This window comes from Nelumbo nucifera, chromosome 1, assembly GCF_055504915.1.
Source record: "Nelumbo nucifera cultivar China Antique chromosome 1, China Antique-T2T, whole genome shotgun sequence".
Lineage (NCBI taxonomy): Eukaryota > Viridiplantae > Streptophyta > Magnoliopsida > Proteales > Nelumbonaceae > Nelumbo > Nelumbo nucifera.
The window spans coordinates 125,165,215-125,186,858 of NC_142649.1; the positions used below are offsets into that span (position 1 = coordinate 125,165,215).

At 44.5% G+C, this 21,644-nt stretch overlaps 1 protein-coding gene and 1 pseudogene across 1 annotated transcript; one reads left to right on the plus strand and one right to left on the minus strand.

Annotated features, from left to right (window-relative positions):
* Positions 1-346: 346 nt before the first annotated feature.
* LOC148803780 (uncharacterized) lies at positions 347-2,490 on the minus strand (annotated as a pseudogene).
* A 776-nt stretch (positions 2,491-3,266) lies between these two features.
* On the plus strand, positions 3,267-4,432 carry LOC104609750 (enoyl-CoA delta isomerase 2, peroxisomal-like). Its single transcript, XM_010276126.3, has one exon. It carries the CDS (start codon positions 3,382-3,384, stop codon positions 4,096-4,098), a length of 717 nt encoding a protein of 238 aa, XP_010274428.1. The 5' UTR covers positions 3,267-3,381; the 3' UTR covers positions 4,099-4,432.
* The last annotated feature ends 17,212 nt before the right edge of the window (positions 4,433-21,644 follow it).

The window sequence follows — 21,644 nt, forward strand, 5'->3', positions numbered from 1 at the left end:
TTTTAATTATTAATAGTAATATAATTAACAATAATTATTTTTAAACTGTAATTATATTTTAATCTATAAATAGTAGAAAATTACATTTAATTAGTTTTAGCCAAGAAATTAGCAATATTTCTGAAAATATGATAATTTCTAGAAATTATTGCATTTTAAATAAATATAGTAATTTAATATTTATAATATTTTAATAGCTAAAAATATTTTAATAATTAATAATAAAAAGTAACAAATCATTTATAACTTAAACATAACTTGATTAGATCCAAAGTCTTTGAATCCTTTTAACATTAAATGAATATAATTATTAAAATTTTAAATATTAACAATAACTTTGAATGCTTTTAGTTAATTAACAACAAATTTTGATTATTAATTTAAGGATAAATCTCTTAAATTACCCCTTTTCAAGAAATTGACAAACTGTTTAGATATTGCCTTGCCCTACCCTAGTTTTCTGACAATTGTGACCGTCTTAACATAAGAAAACAAAATGTCACATTTGCCCTTTACTATTTATCAAATTTTCAAAATAAAACCGAACTGATGAAAAACCCTGGTTTCCAAGATTTTTCAAAGCTTTGCTTGAAAAAGAAATCCAATACCTCTTTGTTCTCGTGCGATTGTTCATCCTACACCTCGCTCAAGTATGCACCAAACCCTCAATAGAAATAGCGCTGAGTTCCGATACCTCCACCAGCTCCTCCGCCACCGAGTTTCAATACCTCCCAGATCCTGAAATCATAGTTGTCTGTCTCAAGCGCGTCAGTTCTAGGGGAGAGAAACGGAGCTGAATTCGAATGATCATAGCAAGGCAAGAGTGGTTTTGTAGGCTTTTTCTGGGTGTTGAAGAAAAAGTTAACACCAGCTACCTGCGCTAACTTCAATCCAGACCGAAGTTGAAGAAAAATTTAACACCATCAACAATAGAAAAATGTATTAGTAATTAGAGGCTGGAGATTAAAATAAAAAAAAATCTAAAAAAATTCAAGAAAATAAAGTTAAATCTTGAGGGGTTGGAGATCGTGGGGTGCAACTTCACTATTGTTATTGCGGTGGCTGTTGTTACTGCGCATATCTTGTGGGAGAAAACTGGTCAGAACTGAGTTGAAGATGAAACCAACATCATTGGATTTTCTCAGATGCCAGCCCAACAGCTGCAGAGCGACTATTTCAATTTCAGCAGCTGAAAAGAATACAGAATTAGAATTACAGATACAATCACAGGACATACAGAGTGAACAACACCAATGAACATATCTCTCTGACTCTAACTGATCAAAGAGTGTAAGAGGGAGTTAGACTGGGTTGGAGAAGCATTCCTTTAATTGGGAATTTTGGAACTTGTTCTCCCTTAATACAACTACAACCTTCAATCCAAACCCATTCCCATCTACCCTTTTCTGCAACTTCTGTCCAAAGCAACAATTCAGACCCAAGATCCCTGTACAAGTATACAGCCTCATCAATCCCCACACAATTGGTACTAAACCAGTTTCCTTTGCCCCCAAGAAACCTCCTTCCCAATTCCGTTGGCACCATTTCCACCAACACCCATTCATCTCCAGCTCGAAGCTCCCATATGCAAGTTTGTCCCTCACAGTCTCCCCCAACAAGCGCCAGCCTTCCCTTTCGCCTCACCAGAGCTGCGAACTCCAGTCGATCTGCCTTCGACACCTTCACCTCCTTCCAGAAACCAGTGCTCACCTCGAAGCCCATCACGCTGTAGGCACGGGCAGATGTCATCCAATACAGAAACCCATCAGAGTACACACTCTCATTCGGCATCCATCCAAGACTCTGCCATTTATCAGCTCGTGAATCATATATTTCCATCGTGGGTTCATATGTGGTACCCCCACGGGTTGCCATCAACATGCCTCCAACGACGTAAACTCTGAAGGAGGAGGGGGTATCATCTCCTGTCTTAGCCACCCCAATTATGCCCACAACCGTGGCTAGTGCGTGGGGTGTTTAAGGCGGAAAGAAGTCTGTGACGTCTGGTGAACAGATTACACAACGCCAATTAGAGGGGAGATGAGATGGCGGGTCTGTAGAGGAGAATGCCAATCGGAGCAATTGGGCGAATTGGGTCCGGGAGGGAGTCGAAAGGGAGAGAGTGCCACCGATCAAGAGCTGGGTTGTGAATGTAGCAGGAGAGCCTCCGGTTGTGCGAATGAACGGCGAGGAACCACGGAGTTTGGCACGGCCAGAGCCCTGTTGAGACTGTATAGGAAGGGCAAGTCTTTGGCACACGTCTGCCGGTTCTCGCAGGCTGTTGTAGCACGAGCCTAGGAGTCCGGTGAAAGGAATGAGGAGAAACACAAAAGCTGAGTGAAGAAAGGTTTCTCATTAAAAACAGAAAACCAGTGGCCGATACCGGGACTAGCTCCATGACTCTCTTCACCTCTTTCTCACCAAAATTTTGCGGGTCGGGCAGTGGCCGCCGTTGCCTATAACGATGATTCCAAAATCACCGCCACCCATAACAGTAAGGGTATTTTAGAAATTTTAAAATGATTATCACTCACGACAAAAAAAAGTTTTAGACAATTGTCCGAAAGTAAGGGTACCATAAAATAATATAGTTTGTCAATTTTATAAATAGTAGGGGTAATTTAAGAGTTTTAACTTTAATTTAATATTAATTAATAATAAATAAAACTATTAAATTTTTTAGATTTTTCCGTACATCGTATGAATAATGGATTAAAGAAATGGAATAACAAGAGCCAACTGAACGAGTCGAAGGAGTTTCAATGATGGGAGATTGAAACAGGAGGAAGAAAATGGCAAATGGCTAAAATGGGCGTTTGGAAAATTTTGATGCATCAGTTTAACGTTTCCCATACAGGTCATTAATGGAAGGGTGATATTTGTTGAATTTTTAAAAGTTTAAGAGAGGTTTTGTTAAAATGAAATTAAAATGAGGTTTTCATCATTGTCAAAAGCTTTAAGGGGGGGTTTTTGTATTTAAAAAATAATTAATATTTATGTAAGCTTTTTAGATTTTTTTGGGTAAATTAGAGATAGGTAAGTTGTAATTTGGGAGTAGTGAAAATTGACAAGTACACCTCAACTTTCAAGTGCAATATTTTGAATATTCTGAACTTTAAAAAATAGACACTTGACTCACGATAACGATAAGGACATTTTTTAGATTATGTAATGTTTAACTGACGGAATAATAACGAATGCATTCATCACAAAATCTAAATCTGAACCGTTGAAAAGGACTAGAAAAATAGAATACCAGACGTCCAGGCCAGAGCAAGTAACATCGATAAATATCTTGGCTTCACTATCCTGGGGGAGAGAGAGAGCGAGAGCCTTCAGAGTAATAAACGGCATAGGTGACGACTGACGAAGACGACGACCATGTGCACGTTAGAAAAGCGCGGTAACATTTTCCTTCTAACTCTAGTCGGCGACGATGAGCACCGATTGAGCCCCAACCTCATCGGCGAGATTGGGTCGGCTCTAAGCCAAGTCCGTGCGGAGGCCACGCGCGGTTCGGTCCTTGTCACCACCGGCCAGGGCAAGTTCTTCTCCAATGGCTTCGATCTCGCCTGGGCTGAGTCCGCCGGGTCCAACGGCCTCCTCCACCGGCTCCGGCACATGATCGACAGCTTAAAGCTAATCGTGGCTGAACTGCTCTCCCTCCCTATGCCCACTATAGCCGCCGTATCGGGCCACGCGGCTGCTGCCGGGTTCGTTCTCGCGCTGAGTCACGACTACATCTTGATGAGGAAGGACAGGGGGGTCCTCTACATGAGCGAGCTCGACATCGGGCTTACCCTTCCCGACTACTTCATGGCATTGTTGAGAGAAAAGATCCAATCGCCGATGGCTCGGCGCGACGTGGTTCTACAGGCCGCGAAGGTGAAGGCAGAGGCGGCGGTCAAAATGGGGATCATAGACTCGGCACACGATAGCGCGGCGGAGGCTCTGGAAGCGGCGCTGCGCATGGGTGAGAAGTTGGCCGCTAGGAATTGGGACGGAGGGATTTATGCTGATATACGGAAGTCGTCGTTTCCGGAACTCTGCGTAGTGCTCGGGCTACAGAGTAAGACCAGCGTCACAGCACGGCTTTGAAATTAAAAATAGAAAATCTCGGTGGTGGTCACCGGCGGTGGTTTGGCGTTCACAGGATATAATATTATTTCATTTTCGTCACGCAATGATTTCTTAGTCTAATACATCCGTCTATGGGCTATGGCCAAAAAAACATATCGTCTATGTATTGCGTTTGGTATTTCTGCTTAACTGCTTATCTACTGTTTGAAAATAATACAGGAGTAAATGTAGCTCAAATCCGCCAATAGTATTTTATCAAGTCACGTAACGTAAGGGAGCCCAATTAAGTTAATTTTTAATAGCGTTTTTAATGATTTGAATAATTTATTAAAGGAAAATTCTCGATTAGTAACTCACTAACTTGTATTTTGTGTCTAAGTGTCATTTTGGTTCTTGAATTATTTATATCGTTAATCAGTTGTTAATTGTTAATCAGTCGTTAAATAGTTTTTGAAAAAGAAACAAATGCCCTTGAGTGCCATCTAACTTTTTTTATAAACTATTCAAACCTTGAGAAAAAATTATCCCAATTCCTTATTTCTTCTATGCAAGAAAGTTGGGGTCACATCTCAATGCTCATTTTGAATCCCAACTTTCTTTAATAAAAGAAGCAAGGATTTAAAACTATTAATTTTTTGTCAATGTTTGCATAGTTAATAATAAAAATTAGATGACACTTGAAGGATATTTGTATCTTTTCCAAAGGTATTTAATGAATGGTTAGCCAATGGCTAATGGTAGGTATTAAATTGTCACATTTTGAAGTTTGGGGACCAAAGTGGCACTAGGCCCAAAGTGGGGGTTAACTGAATTGTGGAGCATTTTTTGTAACTAAATCGGTATTACTAGTTCGGTTAATCGTTGATTTTTCGATTTTTATTTTTACAATATATATTATAAATATATATATATATATATAAAATAAAAATTATAAATATATATAATGCATATTTATTAATTTATAATATATAATATACATACATATATATATAAAAATATATAGAAATATATGTATACTGGTTGATTCGATTAACCATCGGTTTTCTATATTGATTTACCAAAACCGAACCGATCGGTTCGGTTAACCGATTTCTTGGTTCAATTTTGGTTAATTTAGTTTTTTCGATTTTTTTTTTGCTCACCCCTAACCCAAAGTACATGGTACTAATCAGGAATTTTCCCATTCATTAATTGTTAAAATTTGAAAACCCCCAAGGTCCAAATTCCTATTTCGTTTGTATTGTAGTTTTTGCACTCCCTTCTTTCTCCCACTCTCTTCTTGCCTCCTCCTCTTCCCCCTGTTACACCGTCCATCGGTGCACATCTTCTCCTATATTTGGCAACATAGATGGAATCGTTGTTGCTGGAGTGTTTGCAGTTGGTGCCGGGCTTGGTGAGTTTGATTGATGAATGGAATGACCAATAGTATGCCGGCCGGAATGAACAAGACAATCCCGTCAGAGGATAGCGGAGGTGCTAGTGGTGTTAGAGACTAGCATCAGAGCCAAGTTACCAGGTGGAGTTGGCAATACCTTTATGGAGAGCTTCTCAGCCTGTAAACGGTCTTTCATGAGCCGTTGTTGAAAGAAAAGTAGGCATAGCCGGGGACCGATGGGTGCCATTAAGTGCTTGTTTGGCAAGTCTTTTCCAAAAGGTCTGTTATAAGATCTGATGATTAAAAGACGGGTGAGCTTTTGCAAATAGATCTTGGAAGCTGTTTGGTAATGTGCATGTCTTGTGTGTGGGCCAACAAACCTTTCATTTAACATGTGAGACCCACATACTATTGGTGGACATGTATGTGGGGCCCATGTACATTTTACAAGGTGGGCCTAGCATACTATTTCCATGCATGTGGGGTCCATGTATGGACATGTATGTGGGGCCCACGTACATTTTACAAGGTGGGCCCAACATACCATTGGTGGCCATGCATGTGGGGTCCATGTGTGGATATGTATGTGGGGCCCACATACATTTTACAAGGTGGGCCCTACATCCCAATGGTGGACATCAATGTGTAGGCATGTATGTGGGGCCCATGTACATTTTACAGGGTGGGGCTGACATTCCATTAGTGGACATGCATGTGGGGTCCTTATGTCAACATGTATGTGGGGCCCACATACATTTTACAAGGTAGGCCCGACATACCATTGGTGGCCATGCATATGGGGTCCATGTGTGGACATGTGGGGCCCACATACATTTTACAAGGTGGGCCCCACACCCCATTGGTGGACGTGCATGTGTGGACATGTATGTGGGGCCCACATACATTTTTCAAGGTGGGCCCCACATACAATTGGTGGACATGTATGTAGGGTACATGCGTGGACATGTATATGGGGCGCACATACATTTTTCAAGGTGGACCCCACATACCATTGGTGGACATGCATGTAGGGTCCATGTGTGGACATGTATGTGGAGCCCACATACATTAAAGGTGGGCCCCACATACCATTGGTGGACATGCATGTAGGGTCCATGTGTGGACATGTATGTGGGGTCCACATATTTTACAAGGTGGGCCCCACATACAATTGGTGGACATGTATGTAAGGTCCATGTGTGGACATGTATGTGGGGTACACATACATTTTGCAAGGTGGGCCCCATATGCCATTGGTGGATATGCATGTGGGTCCATGTGTGAACATGTATGTGGGGCCCACATACATTTTACAAGATGGGTCCCACATAATACCTAATGTGGGTCCCACATACATTTTTCCAAGTGGGCCCCACATACCATCTGTAGATCCCATTTACATATTCAAATAGTTTTTATGGAAAGATAACCCATTTTTGAAGAAAACGGGGTGCTAAAAGACCGTAAAAGATTCATTTGAAGCTTCCCGAAAAAGCCTAAATTTGGGCTTATGATGTTTTTTATTGGTTGGAACTTTTCCCAAATAGATCTTTTGGTTGCCAAACGAGAAAAGCCCAGAATTCAAACTTTCGGGCTTCTAAACAGCCTGAAGTCCTCATAACCAATTGGACCTGAAAAACTGAGAAGATGTTACCATTTTCATCTCAGTACACCCCACACTTGACTCTTGAATTTCCAATAAAGGAGCCAACAAAATTAAATTAATCCTTCCAGCTATAAATGGAGACCACACTATGAAATACAACTGTCATGCCCAGAATAGGTGCTAACCGCAAAAGACCTTTTTTTAACAATTTTGCCCAGAATAGCCTTTCACTCAATGTCCCCTCTTTAGTTGAAGTATCATCTAGACCATTGGATGATTTTATAGTCCATTTGAAAGAAGCCCCAATCTCCTTTGTTATGTTGGTGGTCTCCCTTTATAGCATGTCTATATATCCAAGCTCCCAAGCTGCTAGACTTCAACCAAACAATGAGCATTTTAGAGTCTCCTTCTACCACTATTTATTTTTCCACATTTAAACCACTGTAAGAAGAAATAGTCCATCCATCTTGAGATAATGGATTTGGAATGTTGAGATCCACCAAACAACTTCAAATCATGATATGGTAACTTTGTCTCAAGCATTTTAGTGTAAGTTGAGGAGACATGTTATTTGATCATTCTCCACAAACTTTCATATAACAACTAATTTCACATGTTTACAACAGATATTTTCAGATTTTCAATAATTGTTGGTGTAAGTAGGGTTTGAATAATTGTTATAATCTATTGGAGAGATATTTTCTTTGAAACAGTTAAAATTTGGAAATTTGAAACACAAAAACTAAATATATCTGATGCTGTGATCTGGGCACTCTTATCTGGCGGACACCTGGCTCCTAGTTAGTGACGGACAGTACCTGAGACGATGAAGAAGGTGAAGAACTCCAGAGGAGCTCGCCCGGTGGGAACACTTCGATGCTTAAGTTAGAATTCGAAGAAAGCTGAAGAATGCGAATAAAGAGCTGAGAGTGCAGATAGCGCAAGTTCAATACCTTTCTCTTCGAGGGTCGGGGTCTTTTTATATTGAAGTTCTCTCAAATCAGGTGTAATTGACTCTGCCACAGCCGTTATTGCCAGAGCCGAGGTGGCAGATGTGGGCAGCCGTTGCAGGGTACGGACCTATCAGGCATGCCACATCTGGCAGAAGTGGCAGGCACGACGCCGCCTGACAAGAGACGTGGGTGCAGCCTCCGAATTCGGCAGGTACTATTGTCAAACAGATCTTTTCTGTAGGTTGCCGAGCTGCTTTGCACCAAACTGCCTTGGTCCGAGCTACCCTACACCGAGGTGCTGGGGCAGCCGAGGTTCGAGTGCTCGAGTCGAGCCTTAGGAAAATATGGGTAGGAGCGTTAATGGGACTATCTCGAAGTGTCCCCACTTTGGGATACTTCCCGTAGACTGGGGTGTTCCCTTCTCAGGAAAGAAGAGTTCGGGTCTCGAGAGGAGCTCGGAATTCCTCCTCCCTTAGGGAGAATTCGGAGTATGCTAGATGTTTCTTCTCGGCAAGCTGCCACGTCCGCCGAGTTGCATTGCTGGGCTCTGGTGAGTTCAGTACGCCGAGTTATGGCCAGGCTGCCATGCTGAGCTGTCACCTATGCCAAGTTGTACCCAAGTGTCCCCGTGCTATGAGGTCGGGCCAAATCACCATCCATCAATTGCCCCCCACTCCCCGTGTTGGGGGTTCTGACCTAGTGCGGGGAGTCCGTAGTGTGCCAGGTGGATTTGGCTCGGAGCTCTAGCCTCCTGGTCAGGCGGCTTAGGGGTCAGACCAGTTCACTGTTCAGCTCGATCAAGGGCAATTCGGGTCGCGTATAGTCTATGCGCAGACGTCACGCGATCTATGAACTCCACGAACGTCAAAAAATGCGCTAAACCGATTTCACCTCAAGGGTCACGTAGCCGATTTTCTTGAGAGCCATCAGATCGTCTTGATCTTGACCGTTGATGCCCAAGTACAGTGGCTTCAAATAGCGGGGGTCCTAGTCATTTTCCATCGCCATAAGTCCTTAGCACTTGTCTTGAGCTCGCGTCTAAGGTCTTCAGCTCGGGTCAATTATTCCTAGTTCAGTTGCTTTCCTTGGTGAGTCTCCTTTGCTTTTCTTTCAACTTCCTTTCCTTCACTATGTCTAGTTTTTATAGTCAACTGGATGAGCCCGAGGTAGGTACCTCGGCTCAGGGTGACCCCACCGTAGTCCAGTCTCACGAGGCGCGGAAGGCCTCGGGTAATCTGGTGTCCATCTCTCACCGATGTCGGATGCCGGATAGGTTCGGTCCCTTCATTATGACCCTGGAGAGGCTCTGATACCTCATCTGGCAATACAATCTACCTAGGGAGTATACCTACAGTCTTCCTGCGGGTAACTTCCCATGGGAGCACGGTCTTGATGAGATCGTGATCTTCCGAGAGCAGCTTATAGCCGGGCTCCGTCTTCCTTTCCACCCTCTTATCGTAGAGGTCCTGAACCACTTCAACGTCACAATATATCAACTTCACCCGAACTCCGTTCATAACGTGGACCATATCCCTGTGCTTCAAGTATGTCCTTGCTTTGAACCTTGATATTTTCTGCTCAATCCTCTCAATAAAGAAGAGCGCTTCAAGAGTTCTCCCCGAGCACAGGCGGGCCTACTACCTGTCCCCTTGCCCGAGTTTTAAGTTGTTGCATAAGCTTCCTAGCAAAGTCCCGGCCTGGAAGCAGGACTACTTTGTCGTCCAGAACACCGCGAGGTGGCCTTTCCCCACTCATTAGAGGGCGGCTATTCAAGACCCCGGCGTTATCCTAGACAAGAAGACAAGAGAGACGCTCCAATCATGGGTTGAGCTCGGGTTTAATTACAAGGATTATATTGCCGAGAGAAAGCTCATACAGGCCGGCTTGAGCCCGGGTAGGTTGTCTTACTTAGTACCTTGCTTAAATAGTTGGTACTTTTGAGTTTACTAATGCCGAGTTATGTTGCAGGGCCCATGGAAGAAGAGAAGCTCAAGGGGGAGAGGCTTTTCCGCCAGACGAAAGGGAAGAAGAAGCGAGCTGCCAAGAGAGCTCGCGTCGAGCCTCCGTAGGCCCCCACTTACGAACCCGAGCTTCCGCAGGCTCCTACCACTGAGTCTGATCTCCCTGACATTCCTCTAATCATCGACTTGGAGGAGATCCTACCACTACGGGAGCTCGAGACATCGGCAGAGCCTACCCCACAGGCAACTGCAGAGCCTGAGGTCACCACCGAGGCTACTGATGCAGCGGCTGAAGCTTCCGCTGAGCCCATCCGCACAACCGAGATGGCCATTTCCAGCTCGGGGAGTCAGGAGAGGGATCGGAGCATCCTGATTCCTCAGTGCAAACTTCGAAAGAGCAAGGGGGCTGTCTACATCGAAGAGGTCTCCCTTTGGGCCGACCTCACTCCTGCTCAGCTCGGAGTCCGGGCTGCCACCCACACAATGGTGGTAAGTTATAAAGAGCCTTTCTTCTCTTCTCTTTTATCCCCTTTTTCTGTACATCTCTTCGGTGCTACCAATCCTCTCTAGTTAGGTGAACTTCGCCGTGCATGCCTTGACTCTTCAGTACGAGAGGTATCTGAAGCAGGCTCTAGCTGCCGAGGACTCGGCTTGCGCAGCCCACGCCGATCTAAGGGCAGCTCATGACCAAATCTATCGGCTGGAGAGCGATGCTTCAGCTCGGAAGAATGTCATCGAGGCACTGATGGCAGAGAAGGAGGAGCTGGCACGCGAGAGGGATGAGCTGAAGAGCGAAGTGAGCGCCCTCCAAACAGGCAAGGGGGCTTTAGAGCTCGAGGTGAAAGGCCTTAAGGAGGATAAAGGGGTCCTGAAGCACGAGGTGGAGTTCCTCAAGGCTAATATTCAGGAGAAAACCGAGATCTTCAACCAGGCCATAGAAGAGACCAAGGTTAAGGCTGTTCTAGACTATGTTAGATCGGACAAGTTTGATGCCGTGCTAACGGAGGCCTATCGTAAGGGCTTTAAACTTAGTAGGTGGTTGATAAGGCACACATACCCCGAGCTCGATATGAGCGCCATCACCACTTCATGGATCACAGACGAGATAGCCCGCCAGGCAACAGAGGACCCGGATTCTGAAGAGGAGAGTGGTGACAAAGAGGCAGATGCCACTGACCTGGCAGAAGCTCCTGAGGAGGTCCCGAGTAAAGATGAGTCCCCCAAGTAGTGTAGTCCTTGTATCTTGAGTCTGTGAGCTCAGTTTTAATTTCCTTTCTTCTCTTTCTTTTTTTTTTTTTTTTTACCCAACTCATTGTACGAAACTCTCAATCAATGAATTTCGATTTTTTGCTAAGTACTGTACACTTTATACTTTTGCCAGAGTGACTGCTTTATCCAAACTATTAAGTGTCCGAAGTAGGATTTTTCGTCTGTCACCTCCTCGAACTGTCTCCTAGTACTTTGTAGGGGTGGTTTTTATAACGTACACCGAGGTGAGTGACGTAGTAGGGCATATGCCCGATCTGTCTACTCCTAGGTTACTTGAATTGATGGTTGTCCCTAGCGGGTCCAACTTGTTGTATGCCGAGGTGGGCTATGTACCGTAGGGTCCACACCCGAGCTACTTGTGTCCTTGGCATACTAAGCCTACGCCAATGAGGCGGTTAGGTCATATGTAGTGCCGAGGTCCTTAGCTAGTTCGGCGTTTTAGCCCTTTGGCTGGGGGAGTGACTTAGTCACACCCCTCATAGAGTCTGCCCATGCCGAAGAGGCGACTGGGTCTTATAGTGCCGAGGTCGTCGTTAGCTTGGCGTTTTGGCTCTTAAGCTCTAGGAGAGACTATGGTCCACCCTCTCCTGGAGTTTGCCCATGCCGAAGAGGAGGCTGGGTCTTATAGTGCCGAGGTTTTTTTGTTAGCTCGGCATTTTGGCCCATAGGCTCAGAGAGCGAATTGTAGTTCACTCAGCTCGGCGATCATGGGCAATATTGCCTTAAGTTGACAATGTTCCATGCCTGAGGTACCTGTTTCCCTTCTAGGGTTTCAAGTTCGTATATACCTTCCCCGAGCACCCGCTTTACTCGGTAGGGTCCTTCCCAATTTTGCCCGAGCTTACCAATGCCGGGCTCAGACACCATAACTTTATGAAGAACTAGGTCTCCGACGCGGAAGTTCCGCTTTTTGACCTTGGCGTTATAGTACCGAGCTACTCTTTGCTGGTAGGCCACGATCGTGATATATGCGAGGTCCCATACCTCGTCAAGAAGGTCGAGGTTGGTGCGTAGCTCGTCTTCATTTTCCTTGTCATCATATGCTTCTAGTCGTAGCGTGGGGACCTCGATCTCGGTTGGGATGACTTCTTCAGTGCCGTAAGTGAGGTTGAAGGGAGTCTCACCTGTTGCGGTCTTTACTGTGGTCTGATAAGCCCATGATACGCTGGGCAGCTCGTCTGCCCATAGTCCTTTAGCTCGGTCTAGGTGTGCCTTTAGCCCGCAGAGGATAGCTCTATTTGTGACATCTGCTTGACTGTTTGCTTGGGGGTGTGCTACCGAGGTGAAGTCCTCGAATTGCTTACCATTGTCAGAGATCAGTACCCGAGGTAGTCCGAAACGGCACACTATGCTCTTCCAAAAGAAGTTATGCACATTCCGAGCTGTGATTGTTGTGAGGGGTTCTGCCTCAACCCACTTAGTGAAATAATCGACTGCTACCACTAGGAATCTTCTTTGCCCTGTTGCTGGTGGGAATCGCCCGAGTATGTCGATACCCCACTATGCGAATGGCCACGGGCTAGTAAGGTACTTTAGGTCGGCGACAGGTTGGTGGTGGATGTTGGTGTGCTTCTGACACTTGTCTCATCTTTTGACGAGCTCGGTTGTGTCTGCCTTCATCCTTGGCCATTAGTAAACCTGTTGTAGTGCTTTCTGGGCGAGGGCCCTGCCCCCCAAGTGTCCGTCACACATGCCCTCATGAGTATCGCGGAGGACCAGCTCGGCCTCAGAGGGTCGCAAGCAGCACAGATAGGGGAGCGTATAGGATCTTCGGTATAGCCATTCGTCTATCATGACGTATTTGGCTGCCTAACGCTCTACCCTTCTGGTGGCATTACGATCTGCAGGGAGGGTTCCGTGTAGCAGGAAGCTCGCGAGCGGATCGATCCAGCTCGGCTCTACTTTAACAACGGGAGCGACCTCCCCTGCCCCCCCGAGAATGCTAGGCCAAGGTAAGTTCTCTATATACACAGTTCTCATGGTGTTATCGCTAGTGCTGGCTAACCGGGATAGGGCATCGACCTCAACATTCTCTGATCTTGGGATCCGTTGGATGAAGTGTGACTGGATGTTAAGCAGAACCCCTCTTACTTTGGCTAAGTAAGCTATCATGGTTGGCTCGCGAGCTTCATACTCACCCGTAACTTGGTTGACCACGAGTTGAGAATCACTGCAGACGATAATGTGCTTGGCTTTCACCTCGTTTCCTAGATTCAGCCTGGCTAGTGACGCCTCGTACTCTGCTTTGTTGTTGGATGCCGCAAACTCGAAGCGTAGTGTGTACTCCAGTTTTACACCACTCGGCCCGTATAGAACGATCCCAGCTCCGTTGCCCTGCTGGTTTGACGAGCCATCTACATGAAAGATACAGGGCTCCTCATCCCAGTTCACGCTTGGTCTGACTAGGAGAGATGCCGCGCTGGTTGCTACTCCACGGTGCTCAAGCTCAACCGGCCTAGGAACCACGGGCTCGCCCGAGCTGGGGGCCTCGTGTTCGACTGACCAGGGGACTTCAGAGCTGAAGGTGCATTCTACGACAAAGTCTACCAAGGCTTGGGCCTTGATTGCAGTTCGCGGTTTGTATTGGAGCTCGTAGTCACTGAGCTCAATGGCCCACTTTGTTAACCTTCCAGAGACCTCGGGCTTGTGCAGGACTTGCCTTAGAGGTTTGTTGGTAAGGACGACAATGGTGTGAGCTTGGAAGTACGGACGGAGCTTCCGAGCTGCAATTACTAGTGCATAGGCTAGCTTTTTTATCTCTGGGTACCTCGTTTCTGCTCTCAACAACACTTTACTAACATAGTAGACGGGCCGTTGGACCCGATCTACTTCTCTTATTAGTACTGAGTTTACCACCTTGTCACTTGTCGAGAGGTACAACTCTAAAACATCACCCTCTTCGGGTCGGGTCAAGACAGGAATGGTGGCGAGGTACTTTTTGAGCTCGTCGAACGCGAGCTGACATTCTTCAGTCCATTCGAAGCCTTTTCTTTTTATTGCCTTAAAGAAAGGTAGGCAACAGTATGCCAACTTGGACATGAAACGGCTCAGAGCGGCTAAACGACCGTTCAACTTTTGAACCTCTTTCAATTTCCAGGGCGGTCTCATTTCTAGGATAGCCTTAATTTTGTCCGGGTTAGCCTCAATGCCGCGCTGGTTAACGATGTACCCTCGGAATTTGCCCGATGTGACACCGAAGATACACTTATTCGAGTTCAACTTCATGTTAAACTTACGCATAATTTCAAAAACCGAATGCAAATCTTGTATTAAATCATGTGAAAAATGTGTTTTGACGACCATGTCGTCTACATAACATTCTATCTTCCTGCCAATTAATGGATCAAATAATTTATTTACATGTCTCTGAAAGGTTGCCCCAACATTTTTTAACCCAAAGGGCATGACCTTGTAGCAGTACAGGGCGAGCTCGGTTATGAAGGCAGTCTTTTGTTCGTCAGCTGGATCCATCCTGATCTGGTTGTAGCCCGAATAAGCATCTAAGAAGCTCAAGGCAGTCTTTTTCTTCTCTTCTCCTCCCCCCCCCCTTTTTTCTTTTTACTTACCTCGACTTTCTATTGGCAGTTGAACTCCACCCTCAATGCCATGGCTTGTCAAACGACCGTTCATTCCAGGGACGCCCACGCCCAGAGGACGGAAGTACAAAGGCTCAATCGCAAGCTAGACCGGGCCCGGGGTGAGGTCCTCCAGGCCAAGAAGGGAGCTACTACCGAGCCACCTTTTGCTGGTATGCTGCGGTCTGGATATACGCAAGGTCCGGTACCTCTTCTATTAGGTCGAGGTTGGTGCGGAGCTCGTCATCATTGGCCTCTTTGTCGTATGTTTCTAAGCGTAATGTGGGTACTTCAATTTCAGCCGGGATTACAACCTTTGTGCCGTAGGTGAGGTTAAAGGGAGTTTCACCCGTGGCAGTCTTGGTAGTAGATCAGTAGGCCCATAATACGTTGGGCAGTTCGTCCACCCATATCCCTTTAACTCGGGCTAAGCGGGCCTTCAGTCCACGGAGTATAGCTCCGTTCGTGACTTCTGCTTGCCCGTTCGCTTGAGGGTGTGCTACCGAGGTGAAGTTCTGTTGTATCCCCATCTCGGCGCACCAGTCTTGAAACTTGATATTTTCGAACTGCTTGCCATTATTTGAGATGAGCACTCGAGGTAGTCCGAAGTAGCATACTACATCCTTCATAAGTGTCGCGGAGAACGAGTTCGGCCTCTGAGGGTCGTAAACAACGCAAGTAGGGGAGCATGTACGATCTTCTGTATAGTTGTCCGTCTATAATGATGTAATTGGCTGTGTGGGGGACACTTGGGGGCAGGGCCCTCGCCCAGAAAGCGTTGCGGCAAGGATACTACTGGCCAACGATAAAAGCAGATGCACTCGAGCTCGTCAAGAAATGTGATAAATGCCAGAGGCATGCCAATATCCATCACCAACCCGTTGTCGACCTGAAATACCACACCAGCCCATGGCCCTTCGCATAGTGGGGAATCGACATTGTTGGACCATTCCCACCAGCGACATGACAGAAAATTCCTGGTTGTAGTAGTCGATTACTTCACAAAATGGCTAGAGGCGGAACCCCTAGCGACAATCACCGCTCGAACGGTACAAAACTTTTTCTGGAAGAATGTAGTATGCCACTTTGGACTACCTCGAGTGCTCATCCCAGATAATGGCAAGCAGTTCGAAGATATCAAGTTTCAATACTGGTGCACCGAGATGGGGATACAGTAGAACTTCACATCGGTAGCGCACCCTCAAGCGAACGGGCAAACAGAAGTCACGAACAGAGCTATACTCCTGTTAGACAGTTTTGTATGCCCTTAGCTTCAATCTGATTTGATGTACTTTTGACATTTAGTGTAAATAAATAAAGAGCATGTTTGATTCATGTTGTTTGGTATAATTCTGTGTAAGACCCTAAAACTGGACACTTACAGAGACTCGTGTTAGTTTTAAATGTTCACAGCCATTGGATAAGTCTGGGGAGATTTATCCTGCCAAGGCTGATAGTGGTGTGCCACCAAGTGTTGGGATGACCAGTCTCGGCCACCAGGTTAAGACCCAAGGCACATGCAGTATGGGATTACTCGAATCCTTGAACCGGACCAGATTTCCAGTATTGCCATGGACCTTGGAGACAGATGGGCAAAACTGGAAAGTTACACCTGACCCCAATACTCGATTATGACACTTCACTACGTGTCGGATTGGACTGTCTTTGATATACCAATCAGTGAGATCCTTAGATGGGGATCAAAACCTGGGTATGTTGGGACAGTTTGAGAATTCATCTGAGTGGGTGACCATAGTGACAGGATCAGTCCCTTTGTCGGACAAAGGTAATGATCGGGAATGCACTTTCTCTAATGGAAACCAAACTGCCGGCAGTTGATTTCAATCGTTGGAATTTTGTTTTGCAAAATTTATATATATATATATATGTACGGTTTCGAAATGTTTGCAAATGGTTTTAATTCCCGGGATCCATGTGAGTGGAAAGTGCAGCATTGTTCCTTGCAGCCGAGGGAGAGGTCCTCTCTTGTCGGGCAATGCTTGATCATTAAGGGCTGAGAGGTTAAGCGTAAAATCATTTAGGATAGTACCTGATGAGCTAATCTTGCACCTGCCCACAGTCCCTGGGTTTTTATAAGATGGCTTGGCCCAGGGACCACTTAATGTTAAGTGTTGGACCCATAGGGTCAATGTGATGGGCTCAAGGGTTCACTGAGCTTTTTAGTGAATTCGGCTGGGACTTGTAATAAAGGTTGGGCCAAACCCATGTGGTTGGTGTGTAGATCAATGCTTGGGTCCCACGCCATACAAAGAAACCCAACTGGACAGCAGATTGGAAACTAGTTAAGCACTGAACACTTAATAGGCCAAAAGCCCATTTCGAGCTGGGCTGATATGATCACCCATCCATGGGGCGGATCTGAGATTAATGTTAGCAAAAGGATAGGGCCTTTTAACCTTATCCACTATGGGAGACCAAATTCAAATCAGCTTTGAATCAGGTAACCTCCTGATAAGAATAGGAGTAAGCTAACTTAATCTGTAGATAGGATTAAGATCATCTTCTATCCAAATACTGATTTGGATTGGGATAACTCCTAATTATGAGGTTTCTTAATCAAGAAGAAAGGAGAAAAAACCCTAAGAGAAAAATATTAGATTTCGAACAAGGGGTTTTGAAGAAAAAGCAAGAAAGCTTCCTGCGAATTGAGATTAGATCTCATTCACACTTCAGAGAGAAGAGAAGCAATTCAGCTATCTTCGTCCTTGAAGTTCTCCACCATTCCTTCTTGCAAGATTTGATCTTTGAAGAAGAAAGAAGTCAACAAAATCAGTTCTTGACATCAGTCTTGCAGAAAAGACTAAAAATGATTCGATGTTCAGAGTTTCCAGAGGATTCTTGCAAAGGATCCAGTGTGTAGGATGCACTCTACTGGTTCCGTTCCACCCACAGTTGTGTCATCTTCAGCAGGAGCGGATCTTGGTGTCTTCTTTGGGCGTGAACACCAACTTTGGGAGATACTGCTTCTCTGGATCAGGTATATTCCTTCCTTTTTCTTTTGGTTCAGATCTGGTTCGATTATGGTTCAAGTAGGATCCTTGAATATTGTATTCTAAATTTAGGGAATATGATTCACTGTTGGAAGAAGGTAGGAAAATTTTTGAAATTTGCCCACCCATTCCGCAATCTTCTTGGTGTCCATTAGATGGATCCTACCATTCTTTCAGTGGTATCAGAGCCACAGGTTCGAATCTTGAACCAAAAGAAAATCAGATCTGAACCTGCACAGATGGACAGAAGATGTTCTGCCAAGTTTTGCGCAGATTGTTTTCTTTATTTCAAGATATTGTTTCTTGTTAAGGGCGATTGATCTGAAATTAATTTCTGTTAAATCCAAAATTTATTTAGAACAATTCTTTATTTATTTTGATTTAATGGACTGTTCGAACCAGGACATCGCACTGCAGATTTGGCGCAGATGGTCTGTGCACCCTTTTTCATTTATTTTATTCAATTCGGTTTGTAAATATTTTTTTTTTATTTTCTAGACTAAATGTATAGGATTTTATCAAGAATGTAATTAATTAATAGAAATAGGATTTCTGTTATTTTTTTATTTTCTTGATTAAAGAAGAAGGAAGAAGATGGTGGCGTTGGAGATTTGTAGATGGAGAAATCACTTTCTGCGATTTGAAGTTTGTGAAACTGCAACCTTAGTGATTAACCTCTGTTTTGCAGGTGGTGCGAACAGTCCATAGTTGATTTGTGATTGCTTAAAATCAAGATTATTAATTTCAGATTTTTCATGAAGTAATTCTTGAATTGAAAACCAGTTTCGGACCATTTTGGACTAGATTGAACCAAAACTGTTTGGATTGAATCTAGGGTTCGAAGGGGACTATTTTTCAGTCCATTTTTCTCACACTTGCTGTTCCGAATCTGATGTTCAATTACAGGAATTAATTCAACCCACCTGTAAAGCCCAGTTTTAAATGGTTAAAACTGCAAAAGCCCACTATTGTGAAAAAAATTGTATGGGCCGAACTGCTAACTGCGATTCAGCCCATATACCTAGTCGACATTAATTGTTAATATTATGGATTTTAAATGGGCTGTTAAATGGGCTTTACAGCAATTAATTGATTGGATCAATTCTTCCTTTACATGTGATGATTGGATGTTTGATGTGTTGCGACCATGGGCCATAAGCACTTGGCCCATGAAGACTCGTTAGTGGCTCTTGCACACACCATGGCTGAATGTACATCATTGCCATAGTGTCCCTTAAGGTCATTGGATGACCCCTCCTTACTTGGTGGGCCCCATAACCCTGAAAAAGGGATGCGTACGGAACCCTTAGCCGCTTGAGGCCCACTAGAAATCTGACTTTATGAAAGTCAGTGGGAGCCACTTTGGTTTGACCTAAAATTAGAACTATGGCGTAATTTAGTTCCCTCCAGCAAATATGAGTGCATGTGATAGGGAGATCCATATGATGGATTCTCTAAAGGCCTTCCATCATTAGCACAATGATGGGTCCTTCAGTAATGAGGAAACACACCATAAAATTGGGCTATCTATTTGTTGTTGGATCTGTTAGAGTGTTTCATAAGATGATAGGGGTGTCATACACCGATGTGGGAGGGCTTCACCAGAAAATGGGAACTCTCTCACGGTAACTTGGCGTAACCTGAATATGATCCGTCACAGAAAGGTGGTGGGGTTATGCAGTTGAAACAGTTGGCTTCACGCACCCCATGTGATTTCCCACATTTTCAGAGACATTTCGTCGTCTCCATCACTGAGATAGGAGGGAAATCTCAGAGATGAACAAATGGGAATGGAACATAGATTAAAAACCATATCTATGTAAGTAACATGAATCAAACTAAGGTTGTGGACTAACGTCTTTGTTGTTTTATCAGAAAATGGCAAACGGTCAATTCGCAAAATTTCTAGACGATAACAAGCTTAAGGGCCCAAACTACACCGACTGGTACAAAAATCTTATGATGGTCCTAACTTCCAAAAAGTTAGATAAGGCAGTGAAAAATCTTGCCCCGGAGCATCCGGGTGATAGGGCTTCTGAGGCTCGCAGGAGGGACCACCAAGATTGCGAGGATAAGAACTCCCTAGCCCGCTGCTTTGTCATTGCATCACTAGACAACTCAATACAGAGGCAGTTCGATCAGATCGAACTAGCCAAGGACATATTGGACAGTCTAAGAACGATGTATGAAGAACAAAACCGTTCTACTCGACAGAAGGTCCTGAAATTGTTCATGACCGCGCAGATGTCCAAAGGGCAGAAAGTTCATGACCATTGTCTTCGGATGATGGGTTACATTAACGAACTAGAAGCTCTTGGATCCAGGCTTGATCTTGGCACGCAAGTGGATGCCATCCTGAATTCTTTGCCCTCTTCCTTCAATGCGTTCACAATGAATTACAACATGAATAAGCTGAATGTCAGCGTCCAAGAACTCAGCAATATATTGCAGAGGGCCGAGGATCTACTCAAGAATGATGATAATGTAGTTATGCTCGCTGAAGCTAACAAATCGGGCAAGAAAAAGAGAAAGGCAAAGAAGCCCCAAAAGAAAATTGCCAAACCCAAGAAGCAGAAGAAGAACAAGGCATCTGATGTCTGCCACTTCTGCGAGCAGACCGGCCACTGGAAGAGGAATTGTCCTGCTTACCTGGAATCTAAGAAAGGTAACGTCAAAACTTGTGTCATAGAAACTAATATGTTAGTTACTTCTGTGTCCTGGTGTGTTGACTCCGGGGCTTCAACTCATGCGTGTAACTCATTGCAGGGGTTCAAAGTTAGCAGAAAATTGAATGAAGGCGAAGTGACACTATTCTTAGGAACGACTGCAAGTGTTGCAACTGCGGCAATAGGAACCGTAGAATCAGTTTTTAGAGAAAGGGTAATTGTACTTAAAGATTGTCTTTATGTACAGAACTTGAGAAAAAAATTTAATTTCTGTTTCTAAACTGTGTGCTGATGGATATACTATTTATTTTAGTAATATGATTACTGTTAAATGGAATAACAAATTCATCGCATGGGGGGAACTGGAGAATGGTCTCTATGTTCTACATCCTTCTCTGGAAACTAACTTAACCGAAACTGCGTCGGTCGAAAATCCCAAGAAAAGGAATCGTGATACAGTAAATCCCACGTGCCTCTGGCATTACCGACTTGGCCATATCGGTGTTGACCGAATCACAAGGCTGGTAAACGATGGTCCTTTGGAATTTCTAACCGTAGAAAATCTTTCCACTTGTGAGCCTTGCCTTCAAGGTAAGATGACTAAGCGGCCATTTAACGATAAGCCTAAAAGATCTGCAGGCACACTTGACCTAATACATACTGATGTATGTGGTCCCTGAGTGTTAGGAGACGAAATCAACACGTGTATTTCTTCACCTTTACAGATGATTTTTCACGATATGGTTACGTGTACCTAATGAGACACAAGTCTAAATCCTTTGAAAAGTTCAAATAGTTCAGACAGGAAGTCGAGAAACAGTTAGGGAGAGAAATTAAGGCCCTTCGATTGGATCGAGGTGACGAGTATCGCTCTGACGAATTCGGGGACTATTTGAAGGACAATGGGATAGTGTCACAATTAGCTCCTCCTGCCACACCTCAACTCAACGGTGTTTTAGAGAGGAGGAATAGGACCTTGTTGGACATAGTCCGGTCACTTCTCGTACGCTCAGAATTACCTACATCCTTCTAGGGATACGCATTAGAGACTGTTATCTATGTGCTGAATCGGGTTCCAACCAAATCAGTTCTGAAAACTCTATATGAACTATGGACCGGAAGGAAGCCAAGTGTAAGACACTTAAGAT